This window comes from Phoenix dactylifera, chromosome 12, assembly GCF_051530095.1.
Source record: "Phoenix dactylifera cultivar Ajwa chromosome 12, Ajwa_hap1_PhDact_Kaust_v1.1, whole genome shotgun sequence".
Lineage (NCBI taxonomy): Eukaryota > Viridiplantae > Streptophyta > Magnoliopsida > Arecales > Arecaceae > Phoenix > Phoenix dactylifera.
In genome coordinates this window covers 18962874-18978877 of record NC_143201.1, presented here as the reverse complement: position 1 = coordinate 18978877, position 16004 = coordinate 18962874, and the positions used below count along the sequence as shown (strand labels likewise).

The 16004-nt window shown below is 36.9% G+C and overlaps 2 protein-coding genes across 3 annotated transcripts; one reads left to right on the top strand and one right to left on the bottom strand.

The window, feature by feature from the left end:
- Window positions 1–1725: 1725 nt before the first annotated feature.
- LOC103700297 (putative arabinose 5-phosphate isomerase) lies at window positions 1726–6487 on the bottom strand. Of its 2 annotated transcripts, none has more exons than XR_602956.6 (3): window positions 5670–6487; window positions 4323–4607; window positions 1726–2176 (listed from the first exon to the last, which is right to left on the bottom strand). XR_602956.6 is itself a non-coding variant. In XM_008782246.6 (3 exons), the coding sequence occupies exons 1-3, from the start codon at window positions 6348–6350 to the stop codon at window positions 2020–2022; spliced, it is 1062 nt and encodes a 353-aa protein (XP_008780468.2). In that variant the 5' UTR covers window positions 6351–6408; the 3' UTR covers window positions 1872–2019. The 2 variants fall into 2 exon arrangements, 1 of the variants encoding a protein (XP_008780468.2); XM_008782246.6 differs by having other exon boundaries at window positions 1872–2176; window positions 4384–4607; window positions 5670–6408.
- Window positions 6488–13785: 7298 nt separating this feature from the next.
- On the top strand, window positions 13786–15765 carry LOC103700290 (putative EG45-like domain containing protein 1). The gene is made up of 3 exons (XM_088708795.2): window positions 13786–13949; window positions 14895–15174; window positions 15580–15765. The coding sequence occupies exons 1-3, from the start codon at window positions 13844–13846 to the stop codon at window positions 15584–15586; spliced, it is 393 nt and encodes a 130-aa protein (XP_088564921.1). The 5' UTR covers window positions 13786–13843; the 3' UTR covers window positions 15587–15765.
- The last annotated feature ends 239 nt before the right edge of the window (window positions 15766–16004 follow it).

The window sequence follows — 16004 nt, the reverse complement described above, 5'->3', positions numbered from 1 at the left end:
CAGTTTTTCATCTAAAAGTACTTTTGGACCAGAAGCTCCCCCAAACAGGGCCGAAACCTCAGTCGATATGGTCAAAGGCTTTTTCAAAATCTAGTTTACAGAGAAGAGCTTTTTGCTTGAACCTCTTGCAGTTTGCAATAATTTCCATCACAAATGAATGACAATTGTGAAATTGTCACCCTTTAATAAAAGCCGCTTGCGAGTCTGAAATCAAGTGCATGCATGTACTTAGAGAGCCTTATTGCTAATCATGTCTTTGTGAAGATTTTGATCGCTCCATTGATTAAACTTATCGGTCTGTAATCCTGGACTGAAGTGCTAACTTGTTTTTTTGGGATCAATGCAATGAAAGCATAGTTTGGCTTGCTGATGTCTGTGGTTTCAGCATACATGCTGTCAAACAATCTACATATATCCTCTTTCATGAGCATCCAAAAGTGCTGATAAGTCGACTGAATCCGCTCCATATAAAACCTCCCAATCTACCTGCAAGCTGCTGCAGATATGTTCATTCATGGATCCAATGAGATTGGTGAAGCATTCTTTGAAAACCATCCTTAGTGTGAAATTGTTACTAGTCCAATAGAACTGATGACTTTGATTGATCTATCTCTAACAAACTTACAAGTTCATAATACACTTATCTTTATTTCTGTTTTTTTTCAGGAATGTTCATGATATAAAAGCTTAACCTGCAAGATATCATGTTCTGATATCTAACTGAAGTTAATGTAATGGAAAAGGACTGTAGCTCATAGATGAATGGTGAATTGGGTCATTAGTGACCTTTGTAAATGAGATGATTCTATTTTCCTCTTATACAATGAAGGTAACATGGTTCAGGAAAGTGGATTCTAGGATCTTGTTTTTATGTCGGGGAGAAGCTAGGTATGTTTCCTGCGACAAACTACATGAGATGGGAGGAGTTGAGCTCCCTTGATAGGGTTTCCCCTTGTCATTGTTCCCAATTCATTATTTTCTAGGTTGTTGCAGCATCCAAAGAGAAGCGAAATGAGAGCATGATATATTCGAGCAAGATTGAGCTTTTGGTCTTACCCAACCTATCATCTCCAATGCCTCATGATTCATGGAATTGCCAAATTACAGGTTTGCCTTGGAAGGTTATGTTCCTCTATGTTACTGTTCCTTTTCTTTTCTCATTGTTGGAAGACATTGGATGCTGTCTTAAGAAGGCTCTAATTCTGCAATGCTGTAATATCTTGAGCACTCATTTTTAGCGGTGTATCAATCTGATACTTGATCCACTGAATTTGGACTCATTGCATGAACATAAGAGGGGGTTGGGATGGATGGGAGAGACATCAAGAGGAGTGGTGAAGGATGGGAGGCAGATGGGAAAAGGCTCTAGAATAGGGGAGGCATAGAGCCAAAGCACCTTCAAGAGCACAATAATCATCCAAAAAGGGAGGAATAATGAAATGATCTACTCTGCTGGTAACTATGTTTATTTTGTCCTAGTCATCAGACTTGAGGACCTCTCCACACCTCTACTACTGCCTCTCACACCTTATTATTTCACCCAGGTCTTCCAGTTCTAAATTTGAAATAATTTTGCTCTTCTACAGGAAGTTTGCATAATTGTCATCTACTGTAGAGTCCATTTTAAACTCATAAATCTAAGGTGCTTATTTATCAAGGCACAAGGCATAAAGAATGCATCATCATTACCAACATACCTGTAGGATTTTTTTGATTCCTCTCATTGAATATAGAATGATATTTTCCATATGTTAAAACAAGTACATTACCAATACAAATCATTCATAAAGAGTAACTAACATCCTTTGCTTACAAATAACGCAGCGGATAAGGAAAAAATACCCCACAAACCTCAAGTAAAAACCAATACAAAAATAATGCAGGACTGTCATATGCAGGGCTCACCATATTGGGGCATAGAATTGAACTTACAGAAATGCATTAACATCCAGATCCTAGATTGAGTCAGATACAAAAAATTGCAGTACAAAGAATACATGAAAATAAACTGAATAAAGTTCACAAGCCTGCTGAAACCAGTCCGTGCAAGGTGATGATCCCAATCACAATATTCTGATCATCAACAACTGGCAAGAATTGTACAGCAGATGGGGGTGACTCCATTTTCTGCATTGCTTCCACCGCCATTGCATCCGGTCTGATTGTTCTTGGGTTTCTGGCGGACAATAAATATATATATATCAGAAATCAAAAGTGCAGCTATTTTGTTATAAGACCCAGCTCTGGATTATTAATTCAGCTAAAATTATTACAATTGAACCTAAAGAAAACAGCTTTCCCAAGCAGCTAATAACCCTAATTACTTCCTATTTCACATATTATTTTGATAACATCTGGAAAAACAGAGGAGTGCTTGATACAGAAGTTGGCATGATGTTCCAATAGCATCAGTATTTTCACAAGGCAGGAGAACAATGGATTACTTCCCCACTAGCAAAACAAGTTAATCTACATCATAAATATTTCCAGCTAAGAAATAGGCCAAATCATTAGCAACAATTTCTTGCAAAGCCTGCACTCATGCGGGTGCATGCCAGCAGCTAGATTGGCATTATCAGCTGCGTTGCTGCCCCATAAGAATTTCATGCTTCCACAAAGTCAAACAACCTCACAATTAGCAATGCCCTACCACAGAATTTACAACTGATATTTCTTTAAATTGGCATAATACCTGTAGAGACAAACAAATTCACATATTCAATGATAAATTTCATGTGAGTCTCAAGGATGAGATGGAACACTCTCAAACATGATGCTCAAGGTCAGACTCCTATATGTGAGCTTATTCAGTTGATCAATTTTAAAATAAATTATTTGTTGCTGATTACAAAAACAATAAGACATTTTATGTTCAAAATGCACTTCTCTATTTCCTTTCAAATTGAAAAACATCGGACCAAGATATACCGAACCAGACCAAACCGCCTAGTTCACCACGTGCCAAACCAAATCGGTGGAGAACCGGGTTGGTTCGGCTCTAAATTTCGAATTGCCTCCCCCCAAACAGCCCTGAACCGGTGTGAACCGCTCGGTTTGCACTGGTTTGAACCTCCTCCACCCCCCCCCCCCCCCCTCCCCCCACTACCACTTTAAAAGGTTTGAATTATGGTCTACCACCTTGAAATTTTGTCGTCCCTTTTTTTAATGAGCAAGCAAGATTCATCTCATTAAACTGGGGTAAAACACCCGGTTTACCACGTACCAAATTGGTAGCCGACCGGCACGAGTCTTCATACCAGTTTGGCGAACCTTGCATTGGACAATACAAATATCAATTTTATGTTGATGAATCATACACCTTTAAATTTTGTCGTCCCTTTTTTTAATGAGCAAGCAAGATTCATCTCAGAAATTTACTAATATTCATATCATATTGCCTCTATAATTTCATTCTGTTTTTTTCCTAAGCCACAGCAAGTGGGGAGAAGCTATAATTCCTTCTATCTTCAACTGTTAGATTTCTTTGAACTCCCTAGCAGTTTCAAGTTCATGCATTTAGTGGAGGATAAGAGTCATGGAAGGAGAATAATAATGTCACGGACGAAGAAGTCAGATGGCCAGGTACATGTTATCAAAATAATGGGTTCCTTGTACAGTGAGTGGCTTAGATATGTGAGACAGGGAAGAACTAAGACATCATGATGACAAATATGAGAAATCATTTGACATGACATAGATTGTACCTTTTCAAATAGCAAATAAGAATTCAACCCTACATTAACTGAACGATGGCTATTAGTTTCATTTATTCTTTTTCCACATATAAGACTCAAACTCATGCTAGAACATGTGACAGCGAGAACAATGGAAAGGCTTCTAAGGATGGAATCACAATCTGAGAGTTCATCTTAGAGCTACCAAGAAAATGCTACCTATTTGGACTAGCTTTATTGTGGTTTGGAAAATGCACTTGATCAAATTTTTGGAAAAGAAAAAGGCTGTTCAGAGCCGAACTATGGCAGAGAATATAGTTTTTGTAACCTCTTGACATATTCATGTGTTGCAATTAAGAGTGGCTTCTAAGTATGCACTTGACTCATTTGGCTGCTTGTGCCGATTTTGTTTTCATATATTCCTGGAAAGGTTCAAGTTGTTAGTTTCTTCTAATGTTGCCATCTTGCTTATAATCAAAGAAATTAGAAGCAGCATGGTTCCACCCTCCAATTTATGGAAAAGAAGATGACATTTACTACTAAAACATACAGAAAAGCAAAAAGTATTACAAGCCTGCTAAAAACATGGTAGGTTATAAAAAGACAAGCTGATAGAAAATAACAATAAAAGGATCTAGACTCCTATACCTTGTAAGGAAAAATTTGGAGATTTTCCTACTTTTCATTGATTGCAAGAAAAAGTGCCTACCGGTTGCACATCTGACCAACCGTGAGATTGAAGATGGCTGCACCATTGGCCTTGAGTGTCCGTCGCAGGTCGCCATCCGTAAAGGTTCCAATCAGAAGGTATTTATCATCAACAACAAGCAGACATCCACATCCTTTACTCGTCAGCTCTGTGAGCTGATCCATTATCATGTCTCCCTCCTTGCAGATAGGAAGCTCCTCCTGCTTCTTCATGACGTCTTTCACCTGCAAAGGAATATTGAATCATTGTATTGGATCATTGAATCGTAGAGCTCTAGAAAGCGTAACTCTAGAGAAAGGAAAAACATTGAACCTCTATAATGAGAGTTTGTTATTGTTGCTACATGATGCATCACTGAGAATTGTAATCACCATCATGCCATGCATTTTCAAAGCAAATTCATATTGACTGCAAGTATACTTGTATATATTTCCAATTATTTCATTCATTTAAAGCATACCAATGATAAAATTATTAACATAGAGCAGAAACAAACGATATTAGATGAGCCTAAATCCCTAGCAGAATTTTCATTAATGGATGAAAAATTAGTAATTAATCAGCAAACGACAATGCTAGTTCATTGTTTATATGTCACTAAAAACTATATGCCATGTGAGAACAACCACCAAGGAAAATGTACATTTAGATTCACTGTGCATTGTTTTAGATTGATTTGAATGGCGACTCTGACGTCACATTTGTCAGATTCACAGATATTCCCCGTTCAAAATTTGAATTAACACCAAAGAATGCCAGAGGAAAAGAAGAAAGCAAAGAAAGGCATTCAAATTTGTACTAAACAATAAATAAGATACACCGTCAAAAATAATCAAGACAATGACCTAGCAGTAAAAGCCTCGCAAATTCCTCATTCCATAGCTTTAATAAGAAATAATACCTAGCAAGCAGACCCAGATCTCAGCATCAAAATTCAATTTTTATTCCAAGATATAAGCAAAATAACCTAAAGATACAAAATTTACGAGATAATCTCCAGGAATATCCCACATTCAGAACCTACATTGTAATCTTAAAGATCTAATTAATACATAAGAAATCAGGAATAAGCAAAGCAATCTAGATCTTGAAATCAAATTACATTTAAATATCTTTTTTCTGAAAAGAAAAAGATAAAACGCACCATGTCGAATTGATGAGTCAAAATCAAACCTTTTTTTAGCCCCAATGGGTCGAATCCACCAAAATTTATAAGAAAAATGCCACATTAATCAGGCAAGAACGAAAGGGGGACCGAGATCTCGAGATCGGATCGAATAACTGACCTTAAAGATGAGGCTTTTCCCGATCTTGCCGGCGGGGTGGTTGGCGGCGTACTGCTCACGTGTAAGCTCCTTAGCAGCCATGAGGGCAGCGATGACGGTGTCGCCGAAGACCATCTGAATGGTGGTAGAGGTGACGGGCGCGAGGTTGAAGGGGCAGAGTTCCCGCTGGAGGGGGAGATGGACGTTCATGTCGCAGAGGGCGGCGAGAGGGTTGCCCTCGACGGAGGTGACGGCGATGAGGTACGCCCCTTTCGCGCGGGCGCAGGGGACGAGGCCTAGGAGCTCCTCGGAGGAGCCGGACTTGGAAAGGAGGACAAGGAGGTCGCCAGGGAAGAGGGCGCCGATGTCGCCGTGGAGGGCGTCGACGGGGGCAAGGAAGGCGGAGCGGGCGAAGCCGAGGGAGGCGAGGGTCTGGGAGAGCTTGTGGGCGACGATGCCGGACTTGCCGACACCGGAGAAGAAGACGGCGCCGGGGGCGTCGAGGAGGGCCTGGGCGAAGGCAGCCGCCCGGGAGAGGTCCAGGTGGTCGAAGAAGTGATCAAGGTGGCCGCGCTGGGACACGAAGAGGCGGCCAAGCTCGCCGGGGTCGATGACCGGCCGGCTGGCCGCCTTGGGGGCCTCGGCGGCGCCGACGCCGGCACCGGCACCGGCAGAGGGCCGAGGGGAGGTAAGCGAGCCCATTTGTTCGCTTCCTTTTTCTCCCTTCGAAGCGGAGGGAACGGAGGGGAAAAGGGGGGGGGGGGAGATCGGGAGGCGGGAGGGGAGTCGCGGGATTTCTAACAGCTGGAGACTGGGGGGGAGGAAGGGTGTGGGGTATTGCGCGTAGAAAGTTTTACGCGGATTAACCGGAGGGTTAAAGCTGTTAGATTTCGTGCATCGAAGACGCGCGAATGTGAAACTGACACCTGGCGGAAGCTATGGATACGGAGTGTCGGTGGTCCGTTAGATTTCGCCCTCGTAGAGGAGGCAAGTATATACTTTTCTTTCACTTATCAAAAAAATAAAAAAAAAGTCTCTTTACAAACATAATTAGAGGATTTAAAGTAATTAATTTCAATTCTGATTAAATGTTTTTGCCAGGTAATGATGATTTTAATTTTAGCCTTTGTTTTTCTTTGATAAGGTTAAGCTTATACCACTAGAAAAATCAATGTTTCTGCTATGTCAAGATGCAAAATTATTTTTACATAATTTGCTCCTTAATTTCTAATTTGATTGTGCTCTAATTTTTTCCCTTGTCTCAATTAGACAATATTAAATATATATATTCATCTGAAAATGCATAAATGATGATAGTTATAAAATTACTTTAACATAATTGAATTTATTTGAAGCTTGTAATAAAAAAAATAGACCAGAGAATGAAATGTTTGAATTATTGATTTATTTCATTCTTTTTTTTAATTCATCTTTATTTTCTTTCGTGGTTTTCTTCTTGTCTTTATTTTGGGCCCTTTTCATTCTAATTAATATATGATGATCTATTTCACCTTTTAACCTGCCTCAACTTAAAAAGTATATAAGCCCAACTTGCACCCAAGCGCTAGAGGAAGGGCTTGATTGTACTAGTGCTTGTCAAAAAAAAAAAAAAAAAAAAAAAAACAAACAAACAAACTCTCTGTTATGTAGGAGATTTTGGTTTATTATATATCATGCCAAAATTGATTAGAATCCACTTCTAGGTTTTTGGGTTTGCTTGGATTTGTCTTGCAAGCATATTGGTTGGGGGTCTGTTTATTTCCAGAGAGCAATCATGTTCATCCAAATATATATATAAAATAAAGAATAATGGAGGTTGCATGAAAGGTTCTATTTCTTAGCGAGGATGAATATAAGGATTTGGATGCATCTATTGTCGCTAGATTATGTATATCATAAATGCGTCTGAATTATATTTGTGCAGGGTTGGATACTCAAATACTATAGTAAAGTATAGTAAGAATTCAATTAAGATAATTTTAATCTTATTATAATATCTAATTAATAATAATATAATTTTTTTCGTAACTCAGATTGAATTTTAATGTCTCATAATCCACATTTGTTAGAAGGTAGAAGGAGTGGTATTTTATTTTTGGATCAGGGAAATACCAAATAAGTTCAAAATTTGGTAGATTAATTATTGTTTAGTAGAAATATGAACAGTTTGAGCAAACTCGAAATTATTTTTGGGTCAGCTTTCTGCATGGTTTTGCATCTTGGAGCATGGTGCTTTTATTTGTCCTTTTAAAATTTTGTAACTACATCATTTAAATTTACTTTTAGAATATCATACCTAATTTTTGACTTTACAAGAAACCCAAATTTGCATGCCCTTGCAGAGGGAAGGGTTTTAGATATTCAGGATAATATGATAACATGGTCAGGAAACTTGTTCGTGGATTTGTGCTTTGAGCCACATGCTCTAACCACTATTTTTATGAGAATAAATATATAAAAATTTAAAATCAAATTGGAAATATGTAGATAAAATATAATAATAAAAGATTTATAAAAATAAAAAAATTAGAGAACATATAAAAAAAATTTAATTATGATATTTGTAAAAGTAGATAATATAAGAACTGTTTGAATATTTCTGCAGGAGTTGGGCCTGGCCCATCCAGCACATGTCTTCTAAATTATGTGCACAGATTATGTCTAATAGTTTGAAGAGGCCTGGCTCAGCCCATGTTAATTGGACGTCTTCCAGTCCATTCATGTAAGGTGAAAAGAAAAAAAACCAGGCAGCAGACTGAGTCGCCTCCTTTATCGCCCGGCATTCCGGTGGTTTGCTTTGGACGTCTGCATTAGACGTCTCTCCACAGTTGTACTTTCTATTTTTCTGTGATTTGGAGAGCTGTACTCACATTCGAGCTATATGAGATGGGTAGCCGATTTTACTACACAAAAAAAAAGAAAAGAAAAAGAAAAAAGAAACTGATGAGGCCTTTTTTTTTTTGTCTCTATAGAATTTGGGCTGGCCTAAATACTGTAAAAGGGCCATGCTTGGTCTGTGCTCTTGTGAATCGTGTTGGATTGCATGGAATTATCCAAACAGGCCGTAGGAGGCATAACAAGACTACAAACAAATAAAAATCTAATTATCTTGTGACATTGCCTTCTACAATTTAGATATATTATAATTTAATACTATTTTTGCCTGAGTTATTCCCTGCATGTCCTCAAGTTCTAGAAACATATAATTAGGTGGTCATACTCATTACTCGAATATTTATAAAATTGACAAACATTAAGCTATATATACAAAATATCACTATTCATGCAAAAGATTTAGTAACTTATAATAAATTAAAAGTTTCCTAAGTTGAAGATCACTGGTGAGTTTCCTCAGTTAGAAACTATGCTCGATCGTTTAAGTACTTGATTTGGTGCGCAAGGCTAAAAGAAATTCATAAATTATTGATGTTTGAATTTTTATGACAAAATCAAAATTATAATCTAGGTCTTTACCATTTTATTTTTATTTTTAACATTATTAATTTTTTATATATTTTAAAAATAAATTATATGCTCAATTTAAAATATTTTTAACATTATATTTTATTAATATTTTATATTTTCAACATTATTAATTGATAGTATGTTCATGAGTTGAATTTGAGTCATCAAGTCATACATGTTTTTTTTTTTTTTTTGTAGGGATTCATATTTTGGTTTTTCGTTCTTTCCTTTTAAGAGGTGTTTCGTATGAGCGGTTGTCCTCAGATTTAGAATGATATGGATGGATGTGACAAGATCATTATATTTGGTTGCAAAATGATAATCCTACATGATAACAATCCTAAATCAATCAAATTCCTCAAATCACCACCTAAGCCACTCATGGAGAATTCGTCCTTAAAGTTAAGCATCCAAGATTGTCCCAGAACAATAATTATGGGCTGAAATTTTGAGATAAAAATATCCCTCAGATTAATTAAAAAAATTGATATATCAATATACCAGTTATATGTAGATATTCAAAGATATTTTTAAATCATTGAGATATAGCATAAGAAATGTTGTGATCTTAGCTCATCAAAAGAAATATACTATTCTATATAAGAACAACCAGAGGATCCTATTTAGAAGCTGCCTTCCACAAATGTGAAAATAGCTTGCCTTCTACTGCGCCTTGGCTCTATTTTCCTGAAGTTGCTAGAAGTCCAAGACTTTGAAAGTTACTCAATTAATGAGGATGTCACGTTTGCAATGTCATGCCAGCCTTATCTCTCGCAAAAGTCATGTGGAATTCTTGACGTCCTCCTCTTCCGATATGCATCGGATGCAAGCGCCCGACATAGGGAAAGTGATGTCATGTGGAATGGAGGCCAACCAGTCTTACCATGCCACGTGGGACTCGTTGTACTCAGTTCCGGGCAATGGCATGACTTGCTTGGATGGCGGCATGGTTCAAGGCGAGATAGCCGAGACAGCGGGGCGCCGCCTTTGAACGCCCTAAAAGATATAGGGCTCATAGATTGGTCCAAAAGGGGGCTGCTGCATTCCGTATGCCAAACATCTTTGAATGCTCCAAAAGACTCGTTCCATTTGCAGCAAAAAAAAAAAAAAAAAAAAAAAAATCTTTTTTATATTTTAATAAAAAAAATAATTCACGAGGAACATAAACAAACTATTTTTTCACTAATTGAAAATGAAGATTCTGTATTTTTTTCAAAACTATCTTTATAAGCTATCAAAATCTATGAATAAGATTCTTTTATTTATTAAAAGTATAATAGGTATATCTTACAATTTTTCTAGAAAAGAACGTGCTTAACTAAATATAAGACACTTTATAATAGCTCATTTTTCATAGTCAACTAAATATGCCAAAATTATTTTTTTAGGAATCGAATTTTTTTAAAAAAATTCAATGAGAAATTTTTTTTCTGCGAACCAGACAAGATATAAGATTTTAGTGTTAAAGATTGGTATAGTAGAGACCATATGGTAATCCAATCCCTTTCTTATCTTCAGCAATTTTTCTTTTTTGAAGACAAAAAAATAAAGGCATAGACATCATCCCCGAGCATGAAATTTTGAAACTTTTTAGTGAAGATGGGCACTGATAAGTTAAGACAAGAACGATTGGATCACCTTGAAACACCTGATTATTGGTAGAATAGCTATACTAATAATTCTTTATTTGTGGCAACAGACAGAGAGTTTTTTGTTAAAAAAATATTTTCTAAGGACCAACTAAATTATTACTCTTATATTAGAAACAATTACTTCAATTCTTATAGAGGTTAGACTTTAGAGCCATACTTGTTGGTTTATTATTAAATATTTAATTCAAAATTTTGAGGTTTAAGGAATAGTTCTGTATTGGATAGAAAACTAAACATAATCTACTTAAAATATAGATCATTATTTAAGACAATAATTTGTTCTTTAGAGCAGATAAGATTTAAATTGTTATCTTATCTTTTGAGTAGCAATATTAAATTGAGAAATTTCCAAAATTTTAAGAAACTTTTTTTCGGCATGATCATGTTCATTGTTCCGATGTGATCCTATCATTTTTCCATTGTGCTACGTATCATGGGCCTCTCTCAATGATACATCAGTCTTTTTTTAATGGAAAGATCACAGTTATAGATTAAAATTTAACCAAGATATCATCCTTTGAGTTTATTTGGATCCCTCATAATGATATAAAATGGACTTTAATTTCTTGATGGAAAAATTATTGTTCTTGGAATTACTATGTGGTAGACTAATATTTTACTTCGGTATCACTATCTAACTTGGACCCCTCGGAATAAAATGTCTTTTTTTGATGGAAAAGTTGCCTCTTCTATGCGCATTATACACACACATACATACATGCATGCATGGACATACGCCTTGCGATTATTTCATTGCTCTAGAGGTTCTATATATTGTCAGACTTTCAAACTTAGCATTAAAACAGAACGGATTATGTGCTAGTGGCTGATTTTCCCTCCTAATTCGGTGAAAAAGTAGCATTCTCATAAGAATAAGATTGTTATATTTGATGAAAAAAAATCCATATGAAATATGAAAAAGCTACTTTTCCACCGATTGAGAATTGAAATTTCTTTTTTATCCAAAACTATCTTTAAGCTATCCAAATTAATGAATAAGACCCTTTTTTCTATTAAGAAAATAATATATATTTTATATAATTTTTTTAGAAAAGTAGATGCTTAACCAAATATAAGCCACTCTAGAATAGTTACTTTCTCATAGTTAACCAAATATGTCAAAATTATTTTTTCAGACATCATATTTGTAGGAATCAACTTTCTGAAAAAATTATTTCAACAAGAAAAAAGTCTTCCCGTTAACTAGATGAGTCCTAAAAGATTTTAGTGTTAAAGATTGGTCCAAAGACCATAAGTTAAACCAATCCCTCTCTTATCTTCAGCAAATTTTCTTTTTTGGAGACAAAATAAAAAGCATAGACATCATCACCAAGCATGAATTTTTGAAACATTTTAGTATAGATGGGCGCTGATAAATTGAGACAAGAGCGGTTGGATCATCTTGAAAATAGTTGATTATTGGTAGAATAGCTATACTAATATTTCTTTATTTGGCAATTGTTAGAGAATTTTTATTTTAAAAAAATATTTTTTAAGAAAAAACTAAAGTATTATTCTTATATTAGAAACATCTACTTCAATTCCCATAGAGGCCGACTTTAGAGCCTCACTTGTTGGTTTATTATTAAATATTTAATTCAAAATTTTGAGGTTTTAAGAATAGTTCTATATTGGATATAAAACAAAACATAATCTACTTAAAATATAGATCATTATTTAAGACAATAATTTGATCATTAGAGTAGATAAGATTTAATTGGTTGCACCTGAGCCGAGTAAATAGTCCAACGGTCTTAAAACATGGGTTCTAATCTTTTGAGTATTAATATTAAATTGAAAGATTTCGATTAAAAAAAATTCACATCATATTTTTTTGGTACAACAGCTACTCATACTAATCTAACATGAGGGCACCCAACAGAGTCAAGAGAGAAAAGATGACATATGAGGGGTGGAGAAACAGTTATATAACATGTCTAGAGAATCTTTTCGGAGTGTTAAACAGAAAAGAAGGCAACTCAGTCAGCAGCCCTGTTTGCCTCTCAGTACACATGCACAGCCTGAAAGGCGCTACACTCATGCGCCAGCCGACGAATATCTCATAGTAGCGGGTGTCCATCTTCCCTCCGTCCCTTGGACCGTATCCACTCAACTACCATGGCCGAGTTCCCTCAAGGAGGATGCTCCAAGCCCTCAACACCCGTCTCACGAAGTGAAGCTCTCTCGGCTGCCTGAGCTCCACTCCTAAGGTTATCATCTCGAAGGTGCGCCACCTCCTAACAGCAATCAACCTAGAGGTATGATTCCTGATCACAAAACCAACTTCTCCTCTGTCTCTACCACATGATAGGCTACTGTCGAAGTTTACCTTGGCATGACCAAGAGATGGGGGCTCCCAAAAGATAAAGATAATTCTGAATGATGTAACAACAGAATCGGGGCCAGATATCTTTAGCCATTCTAGATGATGTCGCCATGATAGTCATGGTAGTCTCCATGACTTTAAGGAAGGCTCTATCCACTACCTTCCCACGTCATTTTCATTGTTCCAGTCTGCTGCTATTACTTTTCCATTGTGCCACGTAACATGGGCCTCTCATATTGATACATCAGTCTTTTTTTAATGGAAAGATCACTGTTACAGATTAAAATTTAACCAAGATATCATCCTTTGAGTTGATTTGGATCCCTCATAATAATATAAAATGGACTTTAATTTCTTGATGGAAAAATTATTGTTCTTCGAATTACTATGTGGTAGACTAATATTTAACTTGGATATCACTATCTAACTTGGACCCCTCGGAATAAAATGTCTTTTCTTGATGGAAAGGTTGCCTCTTCTATGCGCATGATGCAGACACATACATACATACATGCATGGACATACGCCTCGCGATTATTTCCTTGCTCTGGAGGTTCTATCAGACTTTCAAAGTTGGCACCACAGTAGAACGGAATTTGTGCTCGGCGGCTGAATTTTTCTTCCCCTAACCTGGCAACTCATGCACGCCTTTCCAACTCTCTTCCCTATAAATAGCTCAAGATACCTCCAGGCTCAGGGGCATCATAGAACTTCTTCTCGCTAGATAGCATTTGGAGGTGGTGACCAAGGAGATGGCAATGGAGAAACGCTTTGTTCTGGTGGTGGCCGTGTTTCTTGGCCTCCAATCCCTTGTGGCTGCCACTTCCGGAACGGCCACCTATTACACCGTTTACACCCGTTAAGTCTCAATCACTACTTTTTTTTTCGCCGTGAACATCTCATCATGCTGTTTTCCGAGTACTAGGTTTTGTGCATGCGTCATACATGGCCCCATGGGATAGGTAGTTTATTCAGTACCAAAATCCAGCAAGAGGTAGTTTATGGAGTACATGAAGCTTTTTTCTTATTTTCTTAGCAACCGGCGCAACTTTTTTAGCTGAGTTTAGGATATGGCATTATAGTAGTCGGTCTTGGAAGAAATCCATTACAGGACATGTAGTAATAACGGTCACTTGAATAACAACCATATATTCTCTGATCGCTATCTGCTGTAATGGCTGTTTTATATGCAATCGAAACAACAACCATTAATAGCTTCACCAGTCATGCACCTTTCTCCCTAAACAAAATAAATTCAAATTTTGCATCATTCTGAGAGAATATTTTCTGAAGTCTTCTCTTTGCTTTCTTTATAGGGTGCAATCAAAGACCAGACTTTATCTGATAAGTGTGTTATCAAGCTTCTTTTTTTTTTGTGTGTGTGTCCTCGGGATGGACTTTAATTATCTTAGCGCCGATTAGCTTTAGTTGGGAATAGAACTGGGGCTTAAGAACCTTCAATATATGAATAGGAGTTAAAAATATAAAAGCTAATTTTGCTTGCAATTTGTTAGCATAATTTTAGAAATCACGTAATAACCTGCATCGTTCATAATATTTTTTTATTAGTGTAATTTTGTATCAATATATATTATTTTTTTATTGGTTTAATTTTGTTAGAGTGATTATAGAGATCACATTACAACTTGTATCAGTCAGTAATATTTTTCATTAATTATTATTTTGATTCTATATCTGCCTATATTATTTTTCTTGTATAAAGTCTATAACTCTTGAGATGTATGTGCCGAATATATAACAACCTTTAGTGCTGAATAAATGGCTTTGATATGTGATTGGCAGCCTCCGCTTGCTATGGCAACGAAGACAAGGGCACCATGATTGCAGCAGCGAGCGACCCCATCTATGACAACGGCGCAGCATGCGGGAGACAGTACTCTGTGACGTGCACCGGTCCGACCAACGAAGGGGTACCCCATCCATGCACGGGCGCCAGCGTCACGGTGACCATTGTCGATCGCTGCCCATCACCTGGCTGCCAAGCCACCCTGGACCTCTCTGAACAGGCCTTTGCTGCAATTGCTGATCTGAATGCTGGCAAGATCAATATCGAGTATACACTGTAAGTCCATGCATCATCCTGCTGTAGTTGAATGCACCAAAAGTGGGCAGCAAATGAATCGAAGTTGTATTAATGAAAGAATAGCTACTACTGCATGGCTCCAATCACATAAACTTGCTAAAGCTTATACGACTAGAAATGGAGCAAGCACAGTTCAAGCTGCATGTCATTCCTTTGAGCAATCTCAAAGGGAGAAGCAGCAAGTGGCTGAAGATCGCACAGTAGCTGAACTTGACAAGAACAGTACTCTCAATTCCCCAGGTGGAATTCCATCTGCAAATTATGTGGCTAGATAAAAGCAACATGCCTGCTTATGCCATTCAGATCTGATATTTTTTATGGCCTTGCATGCTAACTTAAACATCTAATATATTGTTTCTTCTCAAATGTTCCAATGTTTTGCAGGGTCTGAACACTGAACAGCCTTCGAGAGAGTTGCTGGCAGTACTGAAGATTCAAAAGAAATAAATATCATTTGAGTTTGATGGCATGCATGTAACTACAATAAGGGATGTGTAATGCTGCATTTTGTTCCCACAAAGTGCATAGCTTTATCAACTAAATAAAGTCATTCTCATTTCTCGGAGACAAGGGTTGTTCAGTCTGTTTCCTATTTTTCATTATTTCGAATACGGCCATTGACATAACTATAAAGCTCTTGAACTGTTCTATCTTTCACCAACAATAATTTGTCTTTCATTAACAATTTCAGCACAAATATACATATATATTTGGCCAAAATCAAATTCCATCCGACTCGCTATTCTATTAAACAATCTCTAATTAGATGGAGGGATTAGAGTGCTCCGTGCTTCCACTCATGGGCATAG